The 17,622-nt window shown below is 35.7% G+C and overlaps 1 protein-coding gene across 4 annotated transcripts in view; it reads right to left on the bottom strand.

Annotated features, from left to right (window-relative positions):
• Window positions 1-17,622, bottom strand: part of Erbb4 (erb-b2 receptor tyrosine kinase 4) — a 1,055,173-nt gene that overhangs the window by 164,287 nt on the left and 873,264 nt on the right. For all 4 annotated transcript variants that reach the window (XM_026786414.1, XM_026786416.1, XM_026786413.1 and 1 more), the window contains exon 20: window positions 11,105-11,290. In XM_026786414.1, the coding sequence (XP_026642215.1) occupies window positions 11,105-11,290 (186 nt within the window). The remainder of the gene's footprint in view (window positions 1-11,104; window positions 11,291-17,622) is intronic.

The following is a 17,622-nucleotide window of genomic DNA, read 5'->3' as shown; positions in this document are numbered from 1 at the left end:
ATCACAAAAACAAATAAACAAACTCACAATCCAGGACTCCATCTTAGCAGCAGCAGCAGCATCAGTCACCTTGAGAACACTCTTTGCTGAGTTGCATTTTAATCATCATTGTAAGTCCCCCTTGTCTACAGTTCAGTTTCTTTTTAATCCATATGGTACCAATTTCTCAAAAACTTATTGTAGGAATATTAAAAATTTCAATCTAAATATCAAATTAACCACCAAATAATATGAAACAAATCCGCATGGGCTTTCACAATTTCCCCTTTAAGTCTTGATATTCCAGTTACCTCTTTCTTTGTTTCTTGAGAGAAATAAATTGTTTTTATTGCGTTTTATAAAGAACATGGAATGCACAGGTGTCCCCCAAAGTACTTGACTTACATGGCATTGAAAAAACAATCATAAGTTGGAAAATTTCAATATTTGAGCAACAATAATAAAAATTGCTCTGGGCTGAACTTCTGGGTTTTTGTATCATAGTCCACAGGAAAAAAAAATACAGCCAAGTAATAAACCTGGGGACTATGGGCTTATAATGGAAATGTTGACAGATTCTAGCAGGTGCTACTGTAATATCTTGAATCTTATTTAGAACAAGTTTCCAATAAAGTTTATCTAAGGCGGTCTTCTGGGGAATTTAAGTTAAGAAAAAAAGAGGGGTTTTCCATGGTTTCCTCCTCAATGATTGATGGGAATGCGAGAGATTTGTGACCAGGTGCCTCTGGGCACCTGTAAATAAGATCATGGGTACCTGTAAAAGGAGAAGAAGCATGCAGAAACTTCTGTCCTTTAAGGACCCACCAGGTATAAGTTTCATTTCATAGGATGAGAGTCCCCAAGCAATGTGGACTATACTGGTATGTTTTCAAGTTTGGCAGTGACTCACCCTTGCTTAAGAATGTTCTATAGAAATTTTGCCTAAGAGAACAAAAACAAGGGCAGTTGCAATGAAGAAAGTGGTTCTAGAAGTTTCCAAACCATGCCACTGCTAAGCATAAACTGTGTTCTCCCTCCTTCTACACACACTTTTAATGTAAGGTAAGTGATGTATGTAAATCTTTATAATTCAAGTTTTATCAATGATGATTATAAGCCAGTACCATTTCCTACTTTAGGAATCTAGTTGAGTACAGTCAATTTGAAGTTGCTATATTATCCCATGCCTAGTGCTATGCAATCAAATCACCAAAAGAAAAGCATCATGTGAAAATTCTCAGATGATGCTGAAAAAAAAGTGGCAAAATCACACAGCTCCATGCTCATTAGTTGTGTGACGTTGGGCATGGTTTCCTAAAGTCATAGTATTTTTCTATACAATGTGCAGAATATCAACAAAGGTGATAGAAATAGTAATAATAGCAAGCACCAATATTGACTGGCAAACTCCATGAAACACTCTGTTAGGCTAAATATCAATTTGTGTTGAGAATTAATAGTGGCATTCCATGAATGAAATGTCACACATAACTTCACTTTAAATATTAGCTAGCTTTATTCATACATGATTGTTCCTGCTCTACAAACAATACTTGGTTAAATAGAAATGAGGGTAACTACCTTCCCTTAGTGCTAGTGATAGGCCTTGTTACTGTGAATCTACAAAAAAACAGATTATCACAAGGCAACCTGCCCTGATTAGTATTGGTCAAGGCTGTCTATGTATCAGGGACTAGGTGGAACTCATCCTTTGAGATGTATTGAATTTTCTCCAAAGAACATTCAGTTCGTAGAAGTTGTTCACATTCAACACGACCCTGTATTTTTCTAACTTTTTAATAGAAACTAACTAGTTGCTCAGCAAAAGTTCTAAGTTGATACACTCATCTTTTAAAAATGTGACATCTAAGATCTCAAAGTAGAAAGTTAGTAGCTGGACTCACCATATATATTTTTAGTATAGGAAAGTAGAGGAGCAGCCATAACAATTACACATAACATACATATAATTGAAGTGTCAGCGAGTATTGCCTTTGCTTCCAGATGCTCCCAGAGTAAGAAAAGACTGATATCACAGAAGGAGCCCACACATATTTGCCAGAATTTTAATGGAAATTCTGAAACTTGTGTAGAAAAACTGACTTAAAAATATTCTTTTGTTTAGCATTTAATGGATTCTTGGAGAACAAGTTCTAATTCACTTTTAGTAGAAAATGTTGGTAAATGTTAAAACATACACAAAGGTTAAAAAATATAGGTTAGTAAACATTTTTTATTTAAAATACAAAATAATTCTACTTTGAGGACTTAATTCCATATGAATTTAAACTACAAAGGAGTTTAGCACAACATCTTTGGCTTCCACCTTGTGCATTGCAGTTTTCAATAGAGCAATCCCATTAGTAAACTGTCCTGTGCTAATGTGCTTGCTTGGGGCAATACTCATCAGAGTTCCTGGTTCTGGGCCCTGCCAGTGCGGATGATGCACCACGAGTGGGTGATGTAGTATTGTCATTATGCAATTAGCCTTGTCAAGGCATGGAGCACAGGGAATAGCAGGAGCTTGAAGCTTGAACTGTGGCGGGCTGACAGATGACTGCCATTAAGTGCATCCTTTGTTCACTTTGGGACAAGCAGAGACTGAGCTTGGGCAGAGGCTCCTTAATGAAGGATAAAATCCTTGACCCTCAGCTGCACTTTTTCGTGTGCTCATAATCGCTCAACTCACCCTTCCTTTCTACTACACATATATCTGCTCGTCTCTCACCTTAGGCTGATGAAAAGTAATGAACTGTTGCCAACAAGCTCATTGTAATCCATCATATTTAAATGATGGAAAGTGAAATTTTGTACAAACATTGTGCAGTTTACGACTTCCCACCATGACAGTTATTGTTCTTACTATCCTATGCTCCTTTTAACATGAAGAAGGTTAATTGGATGTTGTAGAATTTTGAGTACATATAACTAACCTATATTCAAAACATATATTCCTCCTACATATATTAATATTTAAGATGTATATGATAGCACACCCAGGTATGTATATATGTATACAGGCACATACATACCCTAAAAAATAAATTTTGGTCATATGATACTGAATGGAATTAGTCTAAATTTCTGAGCTTTCATTCAAAAGAAGTTTGCCATTGATAATTTACTGTTTGTTCTCACTCTCAGGCCGTGAGAACAATTTCCTTCCTTGCCCTTTGAATATCACTGAATTGTTGTTTTTTTTTTGCAGACAGAGATCTGCTAAACCACATCTTTGTGGTCACTAGAGGGTACAGAAAGAATGCGGATGTCCCCGTTAAGCATATGTAAGAGTCCAACCATTGCAACTAGATAAACTCTTGCATTCCTCTTAGGTCCCATAACAAGACATTCAGGTTCTTCTTCATAGGCACCATCTTGTAATATTATTGTGTCAATTGATAGAGGATATCTTGTGAAGAAACATGGCTAAGTTCCTAATACTATAGGAAAATTGAGAGTCCAGAGCATTCTATGTCATGTAAAAATACAAAGCCCAAATTCTGAAGATAGCTTTAAAAGGCATTACTCAAATGTAGATTGTGTCAAAACTTGGATGCCATTAAATACAAGAAAGTGGGGATGTACAATATGTATGCCTAAAAGCTAAGCAATGAGAGAGGGCTGAGGCCAGAACCTTGACATAAGTTTAAGGCTAGCCTGAACTATACAATGAGAAAATGGTTCAAAATAAGTAGGGAAAAACACTTTAAAAGGTGCTAGAATGTCATGAGGTCACAATGCAGCTTTGTTTTCTGGATAGAGTGGTGGTTTTATAAATGTACACATGATCGGTCTTCACAGAACTACATCTACAGGAAAGAATTCAAATAAACTCACGAGGTCCAAGGAAGCTCTCATCCGTACAATTTTTATATTCATAAAAGTATTCTATAATTCATCAAGGAACTGACTGAGAAACAAACAGATTTTTTTTTTTACTTTCTATTAATCTATAATTATTTCAAAGGTAAAAAAATATATTCATTTAACTTCCTACAGCAGTTGATTCAGGAGGGACGTGGCCAGGTCAATTATGCAAAGAAGAAAAAAAGTGATTAGTCTCTAGTTCCTCTGTGAGTTTTGGAAAAACTAGAAAAATCACTGTGTTTTATCCTTTGTTTCCATTATCTGTTGAAAATGGTAGTCTCATCTCGCCAAATTACTGTAAGTGTCTTGGGAAAGCGGCACTGCATACATACATCTGAATGAACATGAATATATTTCACACCTTACCAAGAGAGCAGTGCTGAAACCCCCACCTACCTCTACAGCACTGCAAACAAACACCCCAGGGGGGCAGTAAACTGAATATGCCAGCCCTGCTACTTTGATTCTGCATTTGAGAAAATCACACTGTTCCTCAAATCTGCCAAGATACCAAGCCTCACATAATCATGACTAATAGATGTAATTGTGAACGTTTTACACACATGAAGTGTAATTTAATCCATTTGGATGGGATAGTTTTCACTTTCTCTCTCTATATATAAACAAGAATAAAAAAAGAAAGTACATTAAAACTACCAGCTAAAGCATAATAACTTCAGAGAAAGGAAGTTTCTGCATGTGTATAGTGACTAAATGAAAACCTTTGCTGTTAACAGAAAAGAGGAACTTACAAACTGAATTAGAATCACTCAGCAGGCCTGATAATGCCACAGGCAAACCAAAAGGGAAGCTTGCCATCCTATAGGCTAGATGTGGAAAAGGTCTAAATGACTTTGCTAAGTGAGAAAACTTCATATTGCATGCAAACCTCGGGAAATAATTAAGCCCCCAGTGCAAGTCTGGGACCTGTGCTCCAGAAACTGGCACCATAAACTCCGTTTTCATTGGAAGTATTGAGAGTCTCTCTCAGCCCTTATTTCCCTTCATATATCATCCTCCTTTAAGGCAATGAGAATTCGAGACATAAATAAAAAGCAAGCGATTATTTCAGGGAGGGGATAAACATGATTCAAATCCAGCCAGGAACTTTATCATCAGCTTTGGAGATGGTAATGTTGCTAGACAATTTTACACAAAGATGGAGAAAGGATATTGTTCTTGTAGAGGGGAGGCTTTAAAAAGTATTTGAAAAACAGAAAGTAAGCCATCTGACTCATCTAAAATTCTATAGGCAAAAAAGTTCATTACATCATACAAAATTATCTCAAAAGGCATCCGATCTCGTACTTTAGACCTCACATTTAATGCTAACAGTGTAGCAATTTTTCATCTATGATCCAAGGAGACCGTAGTCTTGCTGAAGCTAGACTTGGGTGGGATTGCCTGTTGGTTTATTTAAATAAGATGTGTGGGGAGTCCTGAACTCTCTGTCACTAAGAAGAATGTATCTTAAATGGCCCCTGTCATCTGGTCTGGCATTTCCAACACTGGGGCAGTCACAGATCTTACAGTTGGTCCCCATGAGACACTTAGTAAGGAGATCTCAGCTTCTATGAAGCATCTCAACATCCTTCATGGTGGCAGACAGAATGAAGAATCTGGTGAAGTAATACTTCATACTGAACAGACGTATCTTAAGAAAAATTCAGATCTCTTCCCGAGAAGACTTTCTGACACTGTTTCCTGTACTGACAAAGACTCAAGCACTTCACTAGGGTCCCTTGGGTCTCACTTTTCCTTGCTTTTCTTTTCTTTAGTGCACCCAGCAAAATGCTTTAGTGACATATCAATTAGCACACCATGTTTTCTGTTGTGAATGTATAGGAAAGTTTCCATGTTTCTAGTCTGGGTTTAATATCTAGAAAGGATTTCTTCACTGTGAATTCCTGGGGAACCCTCCAAAGGCTTCTCCCAGCACTCAGGAGATAAATCTCACTTAAGTTCTGTTGTTTGAAAAACTGAATTTATTTTTTTCATATTTGATAGTAGCGTTTTTATTGGTTACAAAACCTAAGCCCATATACAAAATTAGGAACTTGTTTAGATGCCTTGTTTGAAAGAACACTTTATTTATTTTTAAATAACATATGTGCACATCTAAGTTCAAGCACTGAGTTGCATGATTTCCACCTCACAAAAGAGTAAAATGAATCTCACTGCCCATGTATTGAGAATGGTGGCTAGGTGAGATGAAGAATATGCTAGTAGGCTTAACAATAATTATTTCACTACATCTTTATTTCTAAGCATCACAAGAAATGTATTAATTTTTTTTAAATTTTATTTATTACATATACAATACAGTGTTCTGCCTCCATGTATGCCTGCATGCCAGAAGAGGGCACCAGATCTCATTTTAGATGGTTGTGAGCCACCATGTGGTTGCTGGAATTGAACTCAGGACCTCTGGAAGAACAGTCAGTGTCCTTAACCTCTGAGCCATCTCTCCAGTCCCAATGTATTAAATTTTTAATAATCAATCATACTGCAATAAATTTGGAGCAAATACTCTGGGTTTGTACATAGCTATGCAAATGGGACAGTAATTCTGTTTCGACGATGTATTAGGAGGTCTTTCTTTTTGCCTTCCTTCTTTTCCTCCTTTCTTTTGTTCCTTCTCTTTCTCTTTCCTTCATTTTTTCTTTTCTTTCTTTTTGAGACACACACACAGAGTCTAGACATATAGATATGATAAAGAAAGGCTCTATTTTTCTGAGGCTCATAAGAGAAAACACACACAGTCAATTGTGTACTTTCATTCCCCTCTATCCCTATACAGAGGCTTGAATGTGAGTTCCTTAATAGTCTTGGGCTTTTGATTATTTAGTACTTGGTTTGGAGAAGTGTTTGGAGAGTTTAAGAGGTGTGGTATTATGGGAGGAAGTATTTTACTGGAGGTGGGAATTTTAAAGTTTTAAAGGATCATGATATTACATTTTAAATAACATTGTTTTACTTAATATGACATATATAAAGCATGAAAGTTCTCTTAGTATGTATATGTGATATATCACACAATTAAACATCACAATAGCATTAAAATTTTATCCATTTGACTCTAGAGAAAACAGAGTTTTCTAGTTTGTCTAAGTTATTGGAGATGACAGGTGGTGGCAGTAAAATAGAGAGAATAAAAGCTCCTTCCTTCTAAATTCTGTCATAATAACCACTGAAAAGTGTTACCTCTCATTTCTCAATAGGAAGAAAAGTACTTTTTGTTTTCTTGGTTACTATGTCAGCCTTCTTGCGTGGTGTATAACAAAGGCTCCTTCATAGCTCAGCATGATGGTAAAGTAAATATGTCAGTTTATCTCATCTAGGAGGTGCCCAGACACTTTGTTAAACATGATTTTAATGTGTCTGTTAGCAATTCTGTATGTGATTGACATTTGATTCAGTAGACTGAGGAAAACACATCGACAGACCTAATTTTTCAGGGAGGAAGGGGGTGAGTCTAGTCGGGTATAGATTTGGGGAAAATAAAAAGCCAGACTTCTGAGAAGGGACAGTCTCCTTTGCCTTTGAATTGAGGAATTCATTTTCTCCTGCACCCAGACTTGGATTTGACCTGAAGCATAGACTTTTCTATGACTTTGATGTCTCAGGGTTTTGGTTGGAATGAACGCATACACGGGGTCTCAGATCGTTGAATTGGGACCAGAACTGTAGAACTGAGTCTTTGTATATCTAGGGTTCTCATCATTCTGTAATATCACAAAAGGTCATTCCTAATAAAACTCTTTCTATATCTATATGCACCCTGTTAGTTCTCTTTTTAGGGGACACCCTGAATAATATACTTAATGTGTGTTTTCTTAAGTAATAAAATCATGACTTCCTTCTGACTAGACAAGCACTGCAGATAATCACCCACTGAGAGTTAACTCTCAAATATCTAAGTGATATGAATCTGAAATACACAGAGGCCAAAAGTCACTGTAGTGAGAAAGCATTGAGCAGTGGGTATCTGTGACATAACTGAGACATCCACATTGTGAAAATCAGTTTTCACCATTAGCCTAGTTTATGGCGAATCTGAAGCATCCCTAGAGGTCTGTACTCTGACCTAAATTTTCCTACTGAACTAGAATCATACTTCTGATTGTCTTCAAAGATCTGTCACTTCACTTGAATATATGTATTCCCATTTAAATAATGTCAGTAAAGATAAGAAATTATAAGCTAGCATCCCTTTTATGCACAAATGGCTATAAAATAAATCTCCATTTCAACTTTTAACAGTGGATTTTCATTTTATGATGCAGAGCCTAGTTGTAACACCAATGTTATGAATTGTAATTTAACTTTTTTGTCTTTTATTTTGCGTTTATGATATATGTTTCTCTGTCACAACAAAATGAAAGCACTACTCACTCAACTGCTATTCATAAACTTCTAAATGATTTTCATTGTCATTAATACATTAAGTGTAACAGCAGGCTGTGATGGTCTGATTTGGTAGTGTGTACACATATGCAATGAATGAGGTCTTATATGCACATGACATTTGGTCTTAAATGAAAGACCTCAGAAATGTCAAACACCAATGTGAGCATTTACTTCTATCAGACCTCCAGACTTGAAGTTCATTTTTATTCATATAAAATTAAATGGCTGGATCAAGGAGAAGTTAGTCTCCTGTCACTCCATGTAGTTTGTGTTGGAAAAAATGGAAAAGAGTAAAGAATGAAAATAATGTCATTGTTACTGTATACAATTAATTCTTGGGAAGATAACGTCTGTGTACAGACAGAGAAGGAATGGATTTTTTTTCAGGCAGAACTCTAATTTCCTTCCCAATTATCTTAAATCAAGAGAGATATGCCTTCCTTCTGTTTCTCCTCCTGCCAACTCACTCCACAAAGAAAATTGAAGAAAAGCTCAAATACCATTTCTCATGGAAGACAGAAAATCAGACTTCATTAGCTTTAATTAGAAACATTATATGCACATAAAAAGCAATTGGATAAGCTGGGCAATGGTGGCACATGCCTTAAAATTCCAGCACTTGGAGTCAGAAGCAGGTGGATCTCTGTGAGTTTGAGGCCAGCCTGGTCTACACAGTGAGTTCGAGGACAGGCTCCAGAGCTACAGAGAAACCCTGTCTTAAAAAACCAAAAAAATAAAATAAAATAAACAAACAGAAAGAAGATAAAAAGAAAACATAATGAGATAAACAAAGAATGGTAAACAAAAATCAATTCTGTAATTTCTAAACTTGTCTAAAAATCATGCAACTTCCGAAGTATGCAAGTTTTCTCAGGAGACATATCTGCTGGAATCAATTATCAGAAAAATATTAGTGAAAGAATCTGTCATCAAAACTGAATCTAAAGTGTGTGGGTTAAGTGTTTTGGCTGGTTTTATGCCAATTTGACTCTTGCTAGAGTCATTTGAGAAGAAGAAACCTCAACAGAGAAAACTATTATGAGCAGCTGGTTGGTGCAATAGTCTGTAAGATATTTTCTTGATTGATGGTTGATGGGCGGGAGTGAAGATCACTGTGAGTGGTTTCACTCACAGATAGGTGGTCCCGTGCTGTCTAAGAAAGCCAACTGCGGGATCCAGGAGGAATGACAGGAATGACTGAAAACGCAGCCTCCTTCATGGCCCCTGCTCCAGTGCCCCCCTCTAGGTAGCCACCCTTGTGTCCTCAGTGAGGGACGTATAAGTTGTGTCGTGAAGCAAACCCTTTCTTCCCAAAATTGTTAGCCAGGGTGCTTTATCACAGCAATGGAAACCTTACTTGCAACAGTTAAACAAATCATGAATTAATTTTAATCATTAAAGGAATAGCATGTCTTTTAATTCTATCACATTTTTGAAAACAAATTCTAATCTTAAAATCGCCTTGAAAGATGCTAATTAGACTATGAAATGCCCCTTAGGGGCTTGTGTGCTGAATCCTTGGTCTCCAGCTGATTCCATGTTGAAAGTTATTGAAACCTAAGGGGGTTGGGTCACCTAGAGAAAGTCAACCGTTCAGTGCATATCTTTAAGGTTACACCTGGTCTCTAGTGCCTTTATCTCACTGCTTCCTGTCCATCATGAGGTGAAGAGCCTCCTCTTGCAAATGCTCCTACCACCACTCAAGCTCCAATATAGAACTGTCCCAGAACCCATAGACCCAACGACTGCAGAATCTCAGAAACTGCTGGTCAAAATATGTCTTTCCTTTTTAAAAGTTTTTTTTTCCTCAAGTATTTTGGTTGCATCTATGCAAAAGTGACTGATAGGGATCAGGATGGTTGAAAATATATATGTGTACACACACACTCACACACATAATTGTGAGGAGTAGTGACTCTTTTCCTTTCAATATTTAATATTTTATATGTCCAAGTATTTTGTCTGCATGTATGTCTGTTGCCCAAATGCATGCAGTGTTCGCACAGGCCAGAAGAGAGTAACAGATCTACTGGAACTGGAGTTATAAACGTGAGTAGCCGTGTGGGTGCTGGAAATGCAACCCAGGTCCTCAGAAGAGCAGCCAGAGCTCTTAACAGTTGAGCTGTCTCTCCAGCCCCACCACTGATGGACACTGCTTGACAATTACACCCTCCACTAAAATCAGCGGTTTTTAATCCAACATGAAAGACCAGGGAATTTTCTGCTGATTAAATTGCATATTAGTAGAGCGCCAGAAACAAAACAGAAAAACAAACTCTCACAGTTCTGAGAAAGGTCTCAGAATTATGAAGAATCTTGGCCTATACTCAACAGTGGGTTCCCAGATGCAGCAACAGAAGCAACAAAACTTAAGCCTGTGAAATGACAGGTGTGATGACTCATTGTATAGAGGTGCTTAGTACTAAGGCTATCATTTATAATGCTGATAATTTTATAGACTATTTTAATAACACCAAATAAAGCTTAACAGTTATGACATTGAATCTTTACTTTTTTGGTTTTGTTTGTAAACTTGACTACCTTTTATAGAATGACAAACAAGTCCAGCACAACAATTATTCCTCCTGACTAGTGTGCTGTGTTTTGGCACCTAGTCAATCTAATATTGATACCTTACAAAAATAATCCACAAAATATATATGAATAGATTATATGCTCAACCCATTGTCTACATTGAAGTACTTACAATAATATGTCATTTAACATAGCAATAGAATTTATTGATATTAAAAGCTTAAAAGTCATGGCATAATTTCAATCATCAGATTCTTCTAGATCAGGAGATAAACTCCCATATATCATTTTCACAACAGATAACAGCACTTACCTTAGCAATCTGGACACACCAGTTCAACAGCAGCTGTGATCCTATGTTATCCTTGTGTTCATGGACATAGTCCAGCAGGCAGCCATGGGGCATCAGCTGGGTAACCAGCTGGATCGTGGGGCTCAGGCACACTCCCAGTAGGCGAACTAGGTGTGGGTGGTCCATGCTTGCCATGATCAGGGCTTCCTGTAGCAACAACAACAACAACAAAAGCCATATATCATCATTTCAACTCCGTATTCCTCAGCATTTTAAATCCTTACACTGGATGAAAGGTGTGTAGTGGATTTTTAAATGTGAGCCAAATATAGTGCGTATGCCTTTTTTTCCAGCACTCAGGAAGCAGGTGTGAGTGAAGCTCTATAAACATAAGACCTGTTTATCATATATACTGAGTTCTAGGCCTGCTTATTTTACTGAGTTCTAGGCCAGGTAGGGTTACATAGTGGGACACAGTTTCAAAGAAAGTCCTCAGTAGACTCAATTAATAATGTAAATATATTTAGTAAATAATTTCATTCCTAGACTGATATAATGAAATAAAACTGAGCAACAAACACTACAAAGTGAGCAATTCAGCGATAGAATGCCTATCTGTAGATCAGAACCTATATATTTACTTTTTACAAAATTAACAAAAATAATATTTTATTTTCTGCCAATTTTGTTAAAATGAACACTACACCAGACACTTTACTTTTTAATCCAATCTCTAGAACATAACTATACAAATGTGTTACTCTCAAGAGCAATAAGGTGACCCTAAAAACTTATCAATTATTTTGAGTTAGCATATATAAACTCTAAAGCTGCAAATAAATAATTACAGTCAGTATGTTTAATGTTGATTTATAGAAAAGAATGACAATCTTAAGATTTTTTGTTCCATTATTTTATGCTTACTCAAATATATTTCATTTTTTTAAAAAAATTAAAGAGATGTCTCACTCATAGACTTATAGAGTTTGAGAATTAAGTGAAACTGAAAAAAAATTATCTGGATCAATTTCTTTATTTGATGAAATGAAAACCAAGTCCCATTTTATTTCATATTGATATTCTATCAAAGAAGAAGAAAATACAACCATATGGTAGTATGTAGTACATTCTATAATTAGCTTCTAAAGATATTACAAATATCAACACATCGCCATAAAGAATATTCTTTTTCTTTAATGTTTGATATGTTCCTTTATGGAACAAAATAAATAAAACAATATTCTACTCCTATGAAAATCATAATAAACCTTTGGTTTTACAAAGCCACATACAATCAGAAACATAATATTCATGTCAGTAATATTTAACATTAGTTAAAAATAATCCAACAAAGTAGGATACAATACTATCAAATTTTAGGACACAGTGGATCAAAACATGCTTTAAAAAATTAAAAATTTTAGTATCATCCCAGGCGTAGTGTGCATGCCTTAGACCAGTATTCAGGAGACAGGACCAGGTGCAAGCCTGATTTCAAGGCCAGATTGGTCTACAACTCACGTTCCAGGCCAGCCAGCCAATACAGAGAAATCCTGGCTCAAACAAACAAACCAACAAAGAGATGAATAAAAACATCAATATCACAGGGGATACGAAAAATTGGTGAGATGGGTTGAGCTAAAACTTATTACAGAAATAAATCAAGGCTGGGTCTTTGGCTCATTATTTTATAAAAGTTCTTTCACATCAATAATATTTTCTTTTCTTACAATATATTCTGCTCAGTTTCTTCTTTCTCATCTCCTCCAAGATCCTACACTATTCACCATCCAGTCAACTCTGCATTTTTTCTTTCTTTTTTTAGAAAACCAATGGCAAATAAAAGAATAAACAAAGAATAAATCAAAGCAAACAGAAAAAGAAAAAGCACAAGAAACTCACACACATGCTGAAACACACACACAAACACACACACAATCTATAGAACTCAAAATTGGATCTAGGTGATAGTGGTTCATGCCTTTAATCCCAGCACTCAAGAAGCAGAGCAGGTAAATCTCTGTAAGTTTGAGGCTACAGACTGAGTTCCAGGATAGCCAATTCTACATAGAGAAACTGTCTCAAGAAACAAATTTTAAAAAAGCAAAAGCAGCAACAAGTAAACAAATAAATGGAGCCCAAGCAAAGCATTATGGAGACAAAAATACCACTGAGTTGGTTTTGTGTTGTCCTTCTACTGCTGGGCATAGGGCCTGACCTCAAGAGTGGTTTGTATACCCAGTGAGATTCCATTAAGAGAACTAATTTTTCCTTTATGAGAAGGTGACACTTGGAAATGGAGAAGGTAGTTCATGTCTTGTCCCCTCTCCGTCCTGGGACGTCATTTGGCTTGGATCTGTTCAGGCATTGTTCATGCTGTAAATCTCTGAATTTTTATGTGTGTTAACCCTTTTCTAGTTTGAAGGAACTCTGTGATATGTCTCATTTGTAGACTGGAAAAATGCAATACATAGAATATTATTGAGATAACCATATATGTAACATATAGACTATATATTAGATAATATTATATTCATATTAAATATTTCAGAATAGCTTTAGTATAGTGCAATATTCAAGAATATTCCTCGATCACTCTTTATGTTGATTGAGCAAGCAGTCCAATGGTTTATAGGAGTAGAGAAAGAGGGAGAAGATGATCATGTATCTATTTATATTTGTGTAATACATGCACATACACATGAAGGATTCATACACATGACAAATTGCTACTAGTTAATTCAAAATTACAGAATATTTATGATATTATTCTTCAATATTTTTGTGTCTTTAAAAATTTTCAAACATCAAAGTAAAGAATAAAGCTGTTCTGTGTTTTTGTTTATAATGACATGATAGAACAAATACATTAAACCCAGTTTTTCAGAAGGAAACAGAAACAACTGATGTCACACAACAGCAAATGCTTAGGTAGTATCAACAAACAGACACTCATGGAAGGAGAAGCTGATTCCAGCAGAACTGGTTCAACGCTCACTTAGGAACACTGAGGTAACAGATCTGCCTTTATATTGTGTAGCGGCAAAATAGGATTTTGGATGTGACTGTCAGGACAAAAGTCAGAGAAACAATTCTAGGAAAGAAGATGAAGCATAGAACAGGGATCATCATGTCTCAAACAACTTTAAACCTTTTGTGGCAGTAGCTGAAGTCACTGTTTTCCTCCTCTCTTCTAAGAGGAGTGAACCCTTCAACTAACCCTTCCATTTGTCTCTCGGAACCTGGTAATTCATGGAAAAATTTGTGTGACTCTATGTGTGTCTACAAGGTTGGAATATTTCACTGTCATTTACTGTGTAGTTGAGTGAACATTTGAAATAAAGCTATGCAGTTATAATTATTTTACAAATATGAAGGTCAGCTAAATTTAATATTATTATATTATTTAATGTAGTATTAACTAGTTGTGTTCATAATATAAACCTGAAGGTTTCTTCACCAAATTATACATGTGTACCTATGTAAAATATATACAACACACCAACAGCTGAGTAAAACATTCACTCAGATTAAATATTATAATTAATTAATTATTAAATTAGATATGAAATGCTAGATAACTAAGCAAAAGTTATACTGATTGTATTCTACTTATCACTCTCTTAATGGATCCTGTTTTTATCTATATGTTATCATATTCTGATTATCACTCTCTTGATGGAGCCTGATTTTTCCTATATGTTAGTATTACTAGGTTTAGTACAGTGTTCCAAGATCCTTAGGTAGTAAGTCTAGAAGTATGACTTGTGGGCATGAAAATGTAGCAAGCATGTATGTGAAACTAATGTAGAAATCAGGAACCTTTGAGATCTTCTTGCACATTTAAGTCAAACTGAGACTCTCTAATTACAGAATAAACCATGGTAAACATTGTTTGATCCTTATTTTGACCATGTGACTAGTCAAAAGAAATAGACATTCCTTACTAAACAAACAGGAAACTGAATCTCAATGCCTTATTCTTCCAAGGGATTGGCTTTGTCAGCAGCAGATCAGTTTACAATATACTTTCTCATTAGTAATGCAGCTTTGTTTCATAAATACTGTAAATAGTTTCATCAGGATTTTACACTGTAGACATTCGTCTTGTTAGCAACAGCTTCAAACACCTCACATTAGCAATAATGGAATAAAGCAAGCCAAGTTACACATCAGTTACTGGGGACCAAACGCAATCAAACAACAGACTGGTGATCGTAGGTAAACTTCATTCCTGGAAATATACTTCAGGAAAAGACAAAGAAAATAGCTTTCTCTGACTTAGTACAGTACATGGTAGATGCATTTCCTAAGGTGAAAAGAATGGGACAAAAAAATACTGTGAGATTATTATTTTTCAAAGAATGAAATATATAAAATGGCTGTTTTCCTTCTACAATTCAAGGAATAATGCTAATGCCATTCTCACGTGCATTTGAAAAGTTTACATTGGATGACTTCTCATGCGAAAATTGAAAGTTCTCTTTATAAAAGTCTATTAGTAAGTCTTGGCAAAAAAGCTGGGTATGTATTAAGGAAAATTGCTCATCACACTACAAAGAATATTTGAAAATAAATTGCAGATAATTTGCATAATTGTTCTCTCTCTCCTTTTTCTTGTTCTTTTTTTTTAGAAAAAAAAAAGATGAACAAGACACTAATTGTAGGTTTTATTTTTTCATAAAGGGAATAGCAGATGTTTTTTTGGAGGATAAGGGAATAGATAAAGAAAATAGAATGTGGATTCATTGAAAACAAGAAATGGGCTTGAGAAGGGGGAGAAATTCCAATATTTTAATCAGGGAGTGTTTGCTTTCAATAGATTACTCTGTTTTTAAATTAATAATGCCCTCAGTTTCTTATCTCTGCAGGTGACTATAGAAAAAATATTCGATCTTATCTGATGCCATGGGAAAATGCCACCAAAGGGCAGTGGGATAAACATAACTCGACAGGTATTTTTCAAGAAAATAAAAATCATTCTGCCTTTGTTTTTCCTATAGCCTTGTAAATTTTCTTTTGCTTTGGGGTAAGGCACAAAGTTTTCCCATTGGAAACAAGGGAGACTACAAGAGGTACATGGTGGGATATTCTAAAACAGGGATATTTTTCTTGATAATGAGGTCTGCTTTGAATAAGAACATTTTTTGAAAAAGCCACCAAGGGACTCTGGGCTGCACACACAGAGCTCTGAAGGAGGTGCAGCATTAGTCTTTAGTCATGTTATCTGTATTTCTATTTTTCTCCCGAAGGGAAGATGCTGCTGTAAAACCATAAAAGTGAGCAGTACTGTTTCTCATGCTGAGGCACTACTTTTGCAGGCAGCAGATATTTGTACCTTGTTGGTTGAACTTGACTGATTGCGTCACACAAAAGAAAAGAAAAAAGAAGCTTATAGCCACGTGATATTTCTGGACTAGTTTGTTTAAAAATGAAATATTTTAACTTCAGCCAAACTTTCACTGTTTCATTATGTTTATAGATCATTGATTCAATACCCTCTTGTAGCCAATGGAGAAAAACACATTGCATTAGCAATAAAGAAATAAAAGGGGCAGAGAAAAAAACAAAAGATAGAAAGTATGGATGTACAATGCAAAAGTCATCAGGTTTGTGGACGCTTCACACTGATGATGTCCCTGAAGACAGTGACGATAACAGGGATGGAAAAGACTAAGAAACTAATGTTAGACACAATGAGGAATCTGGAATAAAGTAATTATTCTACAACAATGTCATATACAACTATTAAGCCCCATGTGATACTCAGTGAATAAAATAAATGAAATTTAAGCCTAGTTTCTTCATGTCTCTAATAAATAAGAACTTGTGTTAGTAGGTGGGCAGGCTGAATTAAAAATGTTATCATTTTTAGTTTTCCACATGGCTCACCCTATCCCTTGGATCCCGTAGTCACTTTTGTGAACATATACAATTAAATCTAAGAACCTTCCAGTCCTTGAAGGCAATCCCTCCTCTCTTTATACTGCTTCATTCATTCATCAGGAAGCCATTTACGAGATTCAGTATTTACCGCTATAACACTTGAAGACATCAGTGAAGTGTTTTACACAATGTAGAATTCTACTTTCTGTTTGTGGTTTCTAAGTTTTTCTGCCTCACTTGTTACAGTGAATTTCTTCCATTCTTTATCTCTTTATCCCTGTAGTTACACACCATTCAATGAAATATATTCACTGAGGACCCGCTATGTATTTGTACGTGAATGATACTGTGTCTATCTACTATGCCATTTACCTGTATGAAATCTTTACTCCACTGAGATACAGCCAAGAACTAGAAAATGAAAGAGAAATGTGTAGGTCTGGCAGAACAGATTATAGAACAAAAGCACTTGAAGTCTGATGACCCAAGATCAATCTCTGGAATCTATGTTTGAAAACAATAAAAGGACAGATATAGTGCTATTTAAACAAAAGCTTGCTTAAAGATTAGGAGGGCAAAGGAAGCCACTAGAGGTCAGGCAGTGAAGAAACTCTTTAATTCCAGGATTTAGAAGACAGACATATATATATATA

The sequence above is a fragment of the Microtus ochrogaster genome, linkage group LG4, assembly GCF_000317375.1.
Source record: "Microtus ochrogaster isolate Prairie Vole_2 linkage group LG4, MicOch1.0, whole genome shotgun sequence".
Classification (NCBI taxonomy): Eukaryota; Metazoa; Chordata; class Mammalia; order Rodentia; family Cricetidae; genus Microtus; species Microtus ochrogaster.
This window is presented reverse-complemented; position numbering and strand designations above follow the sequence as displayed.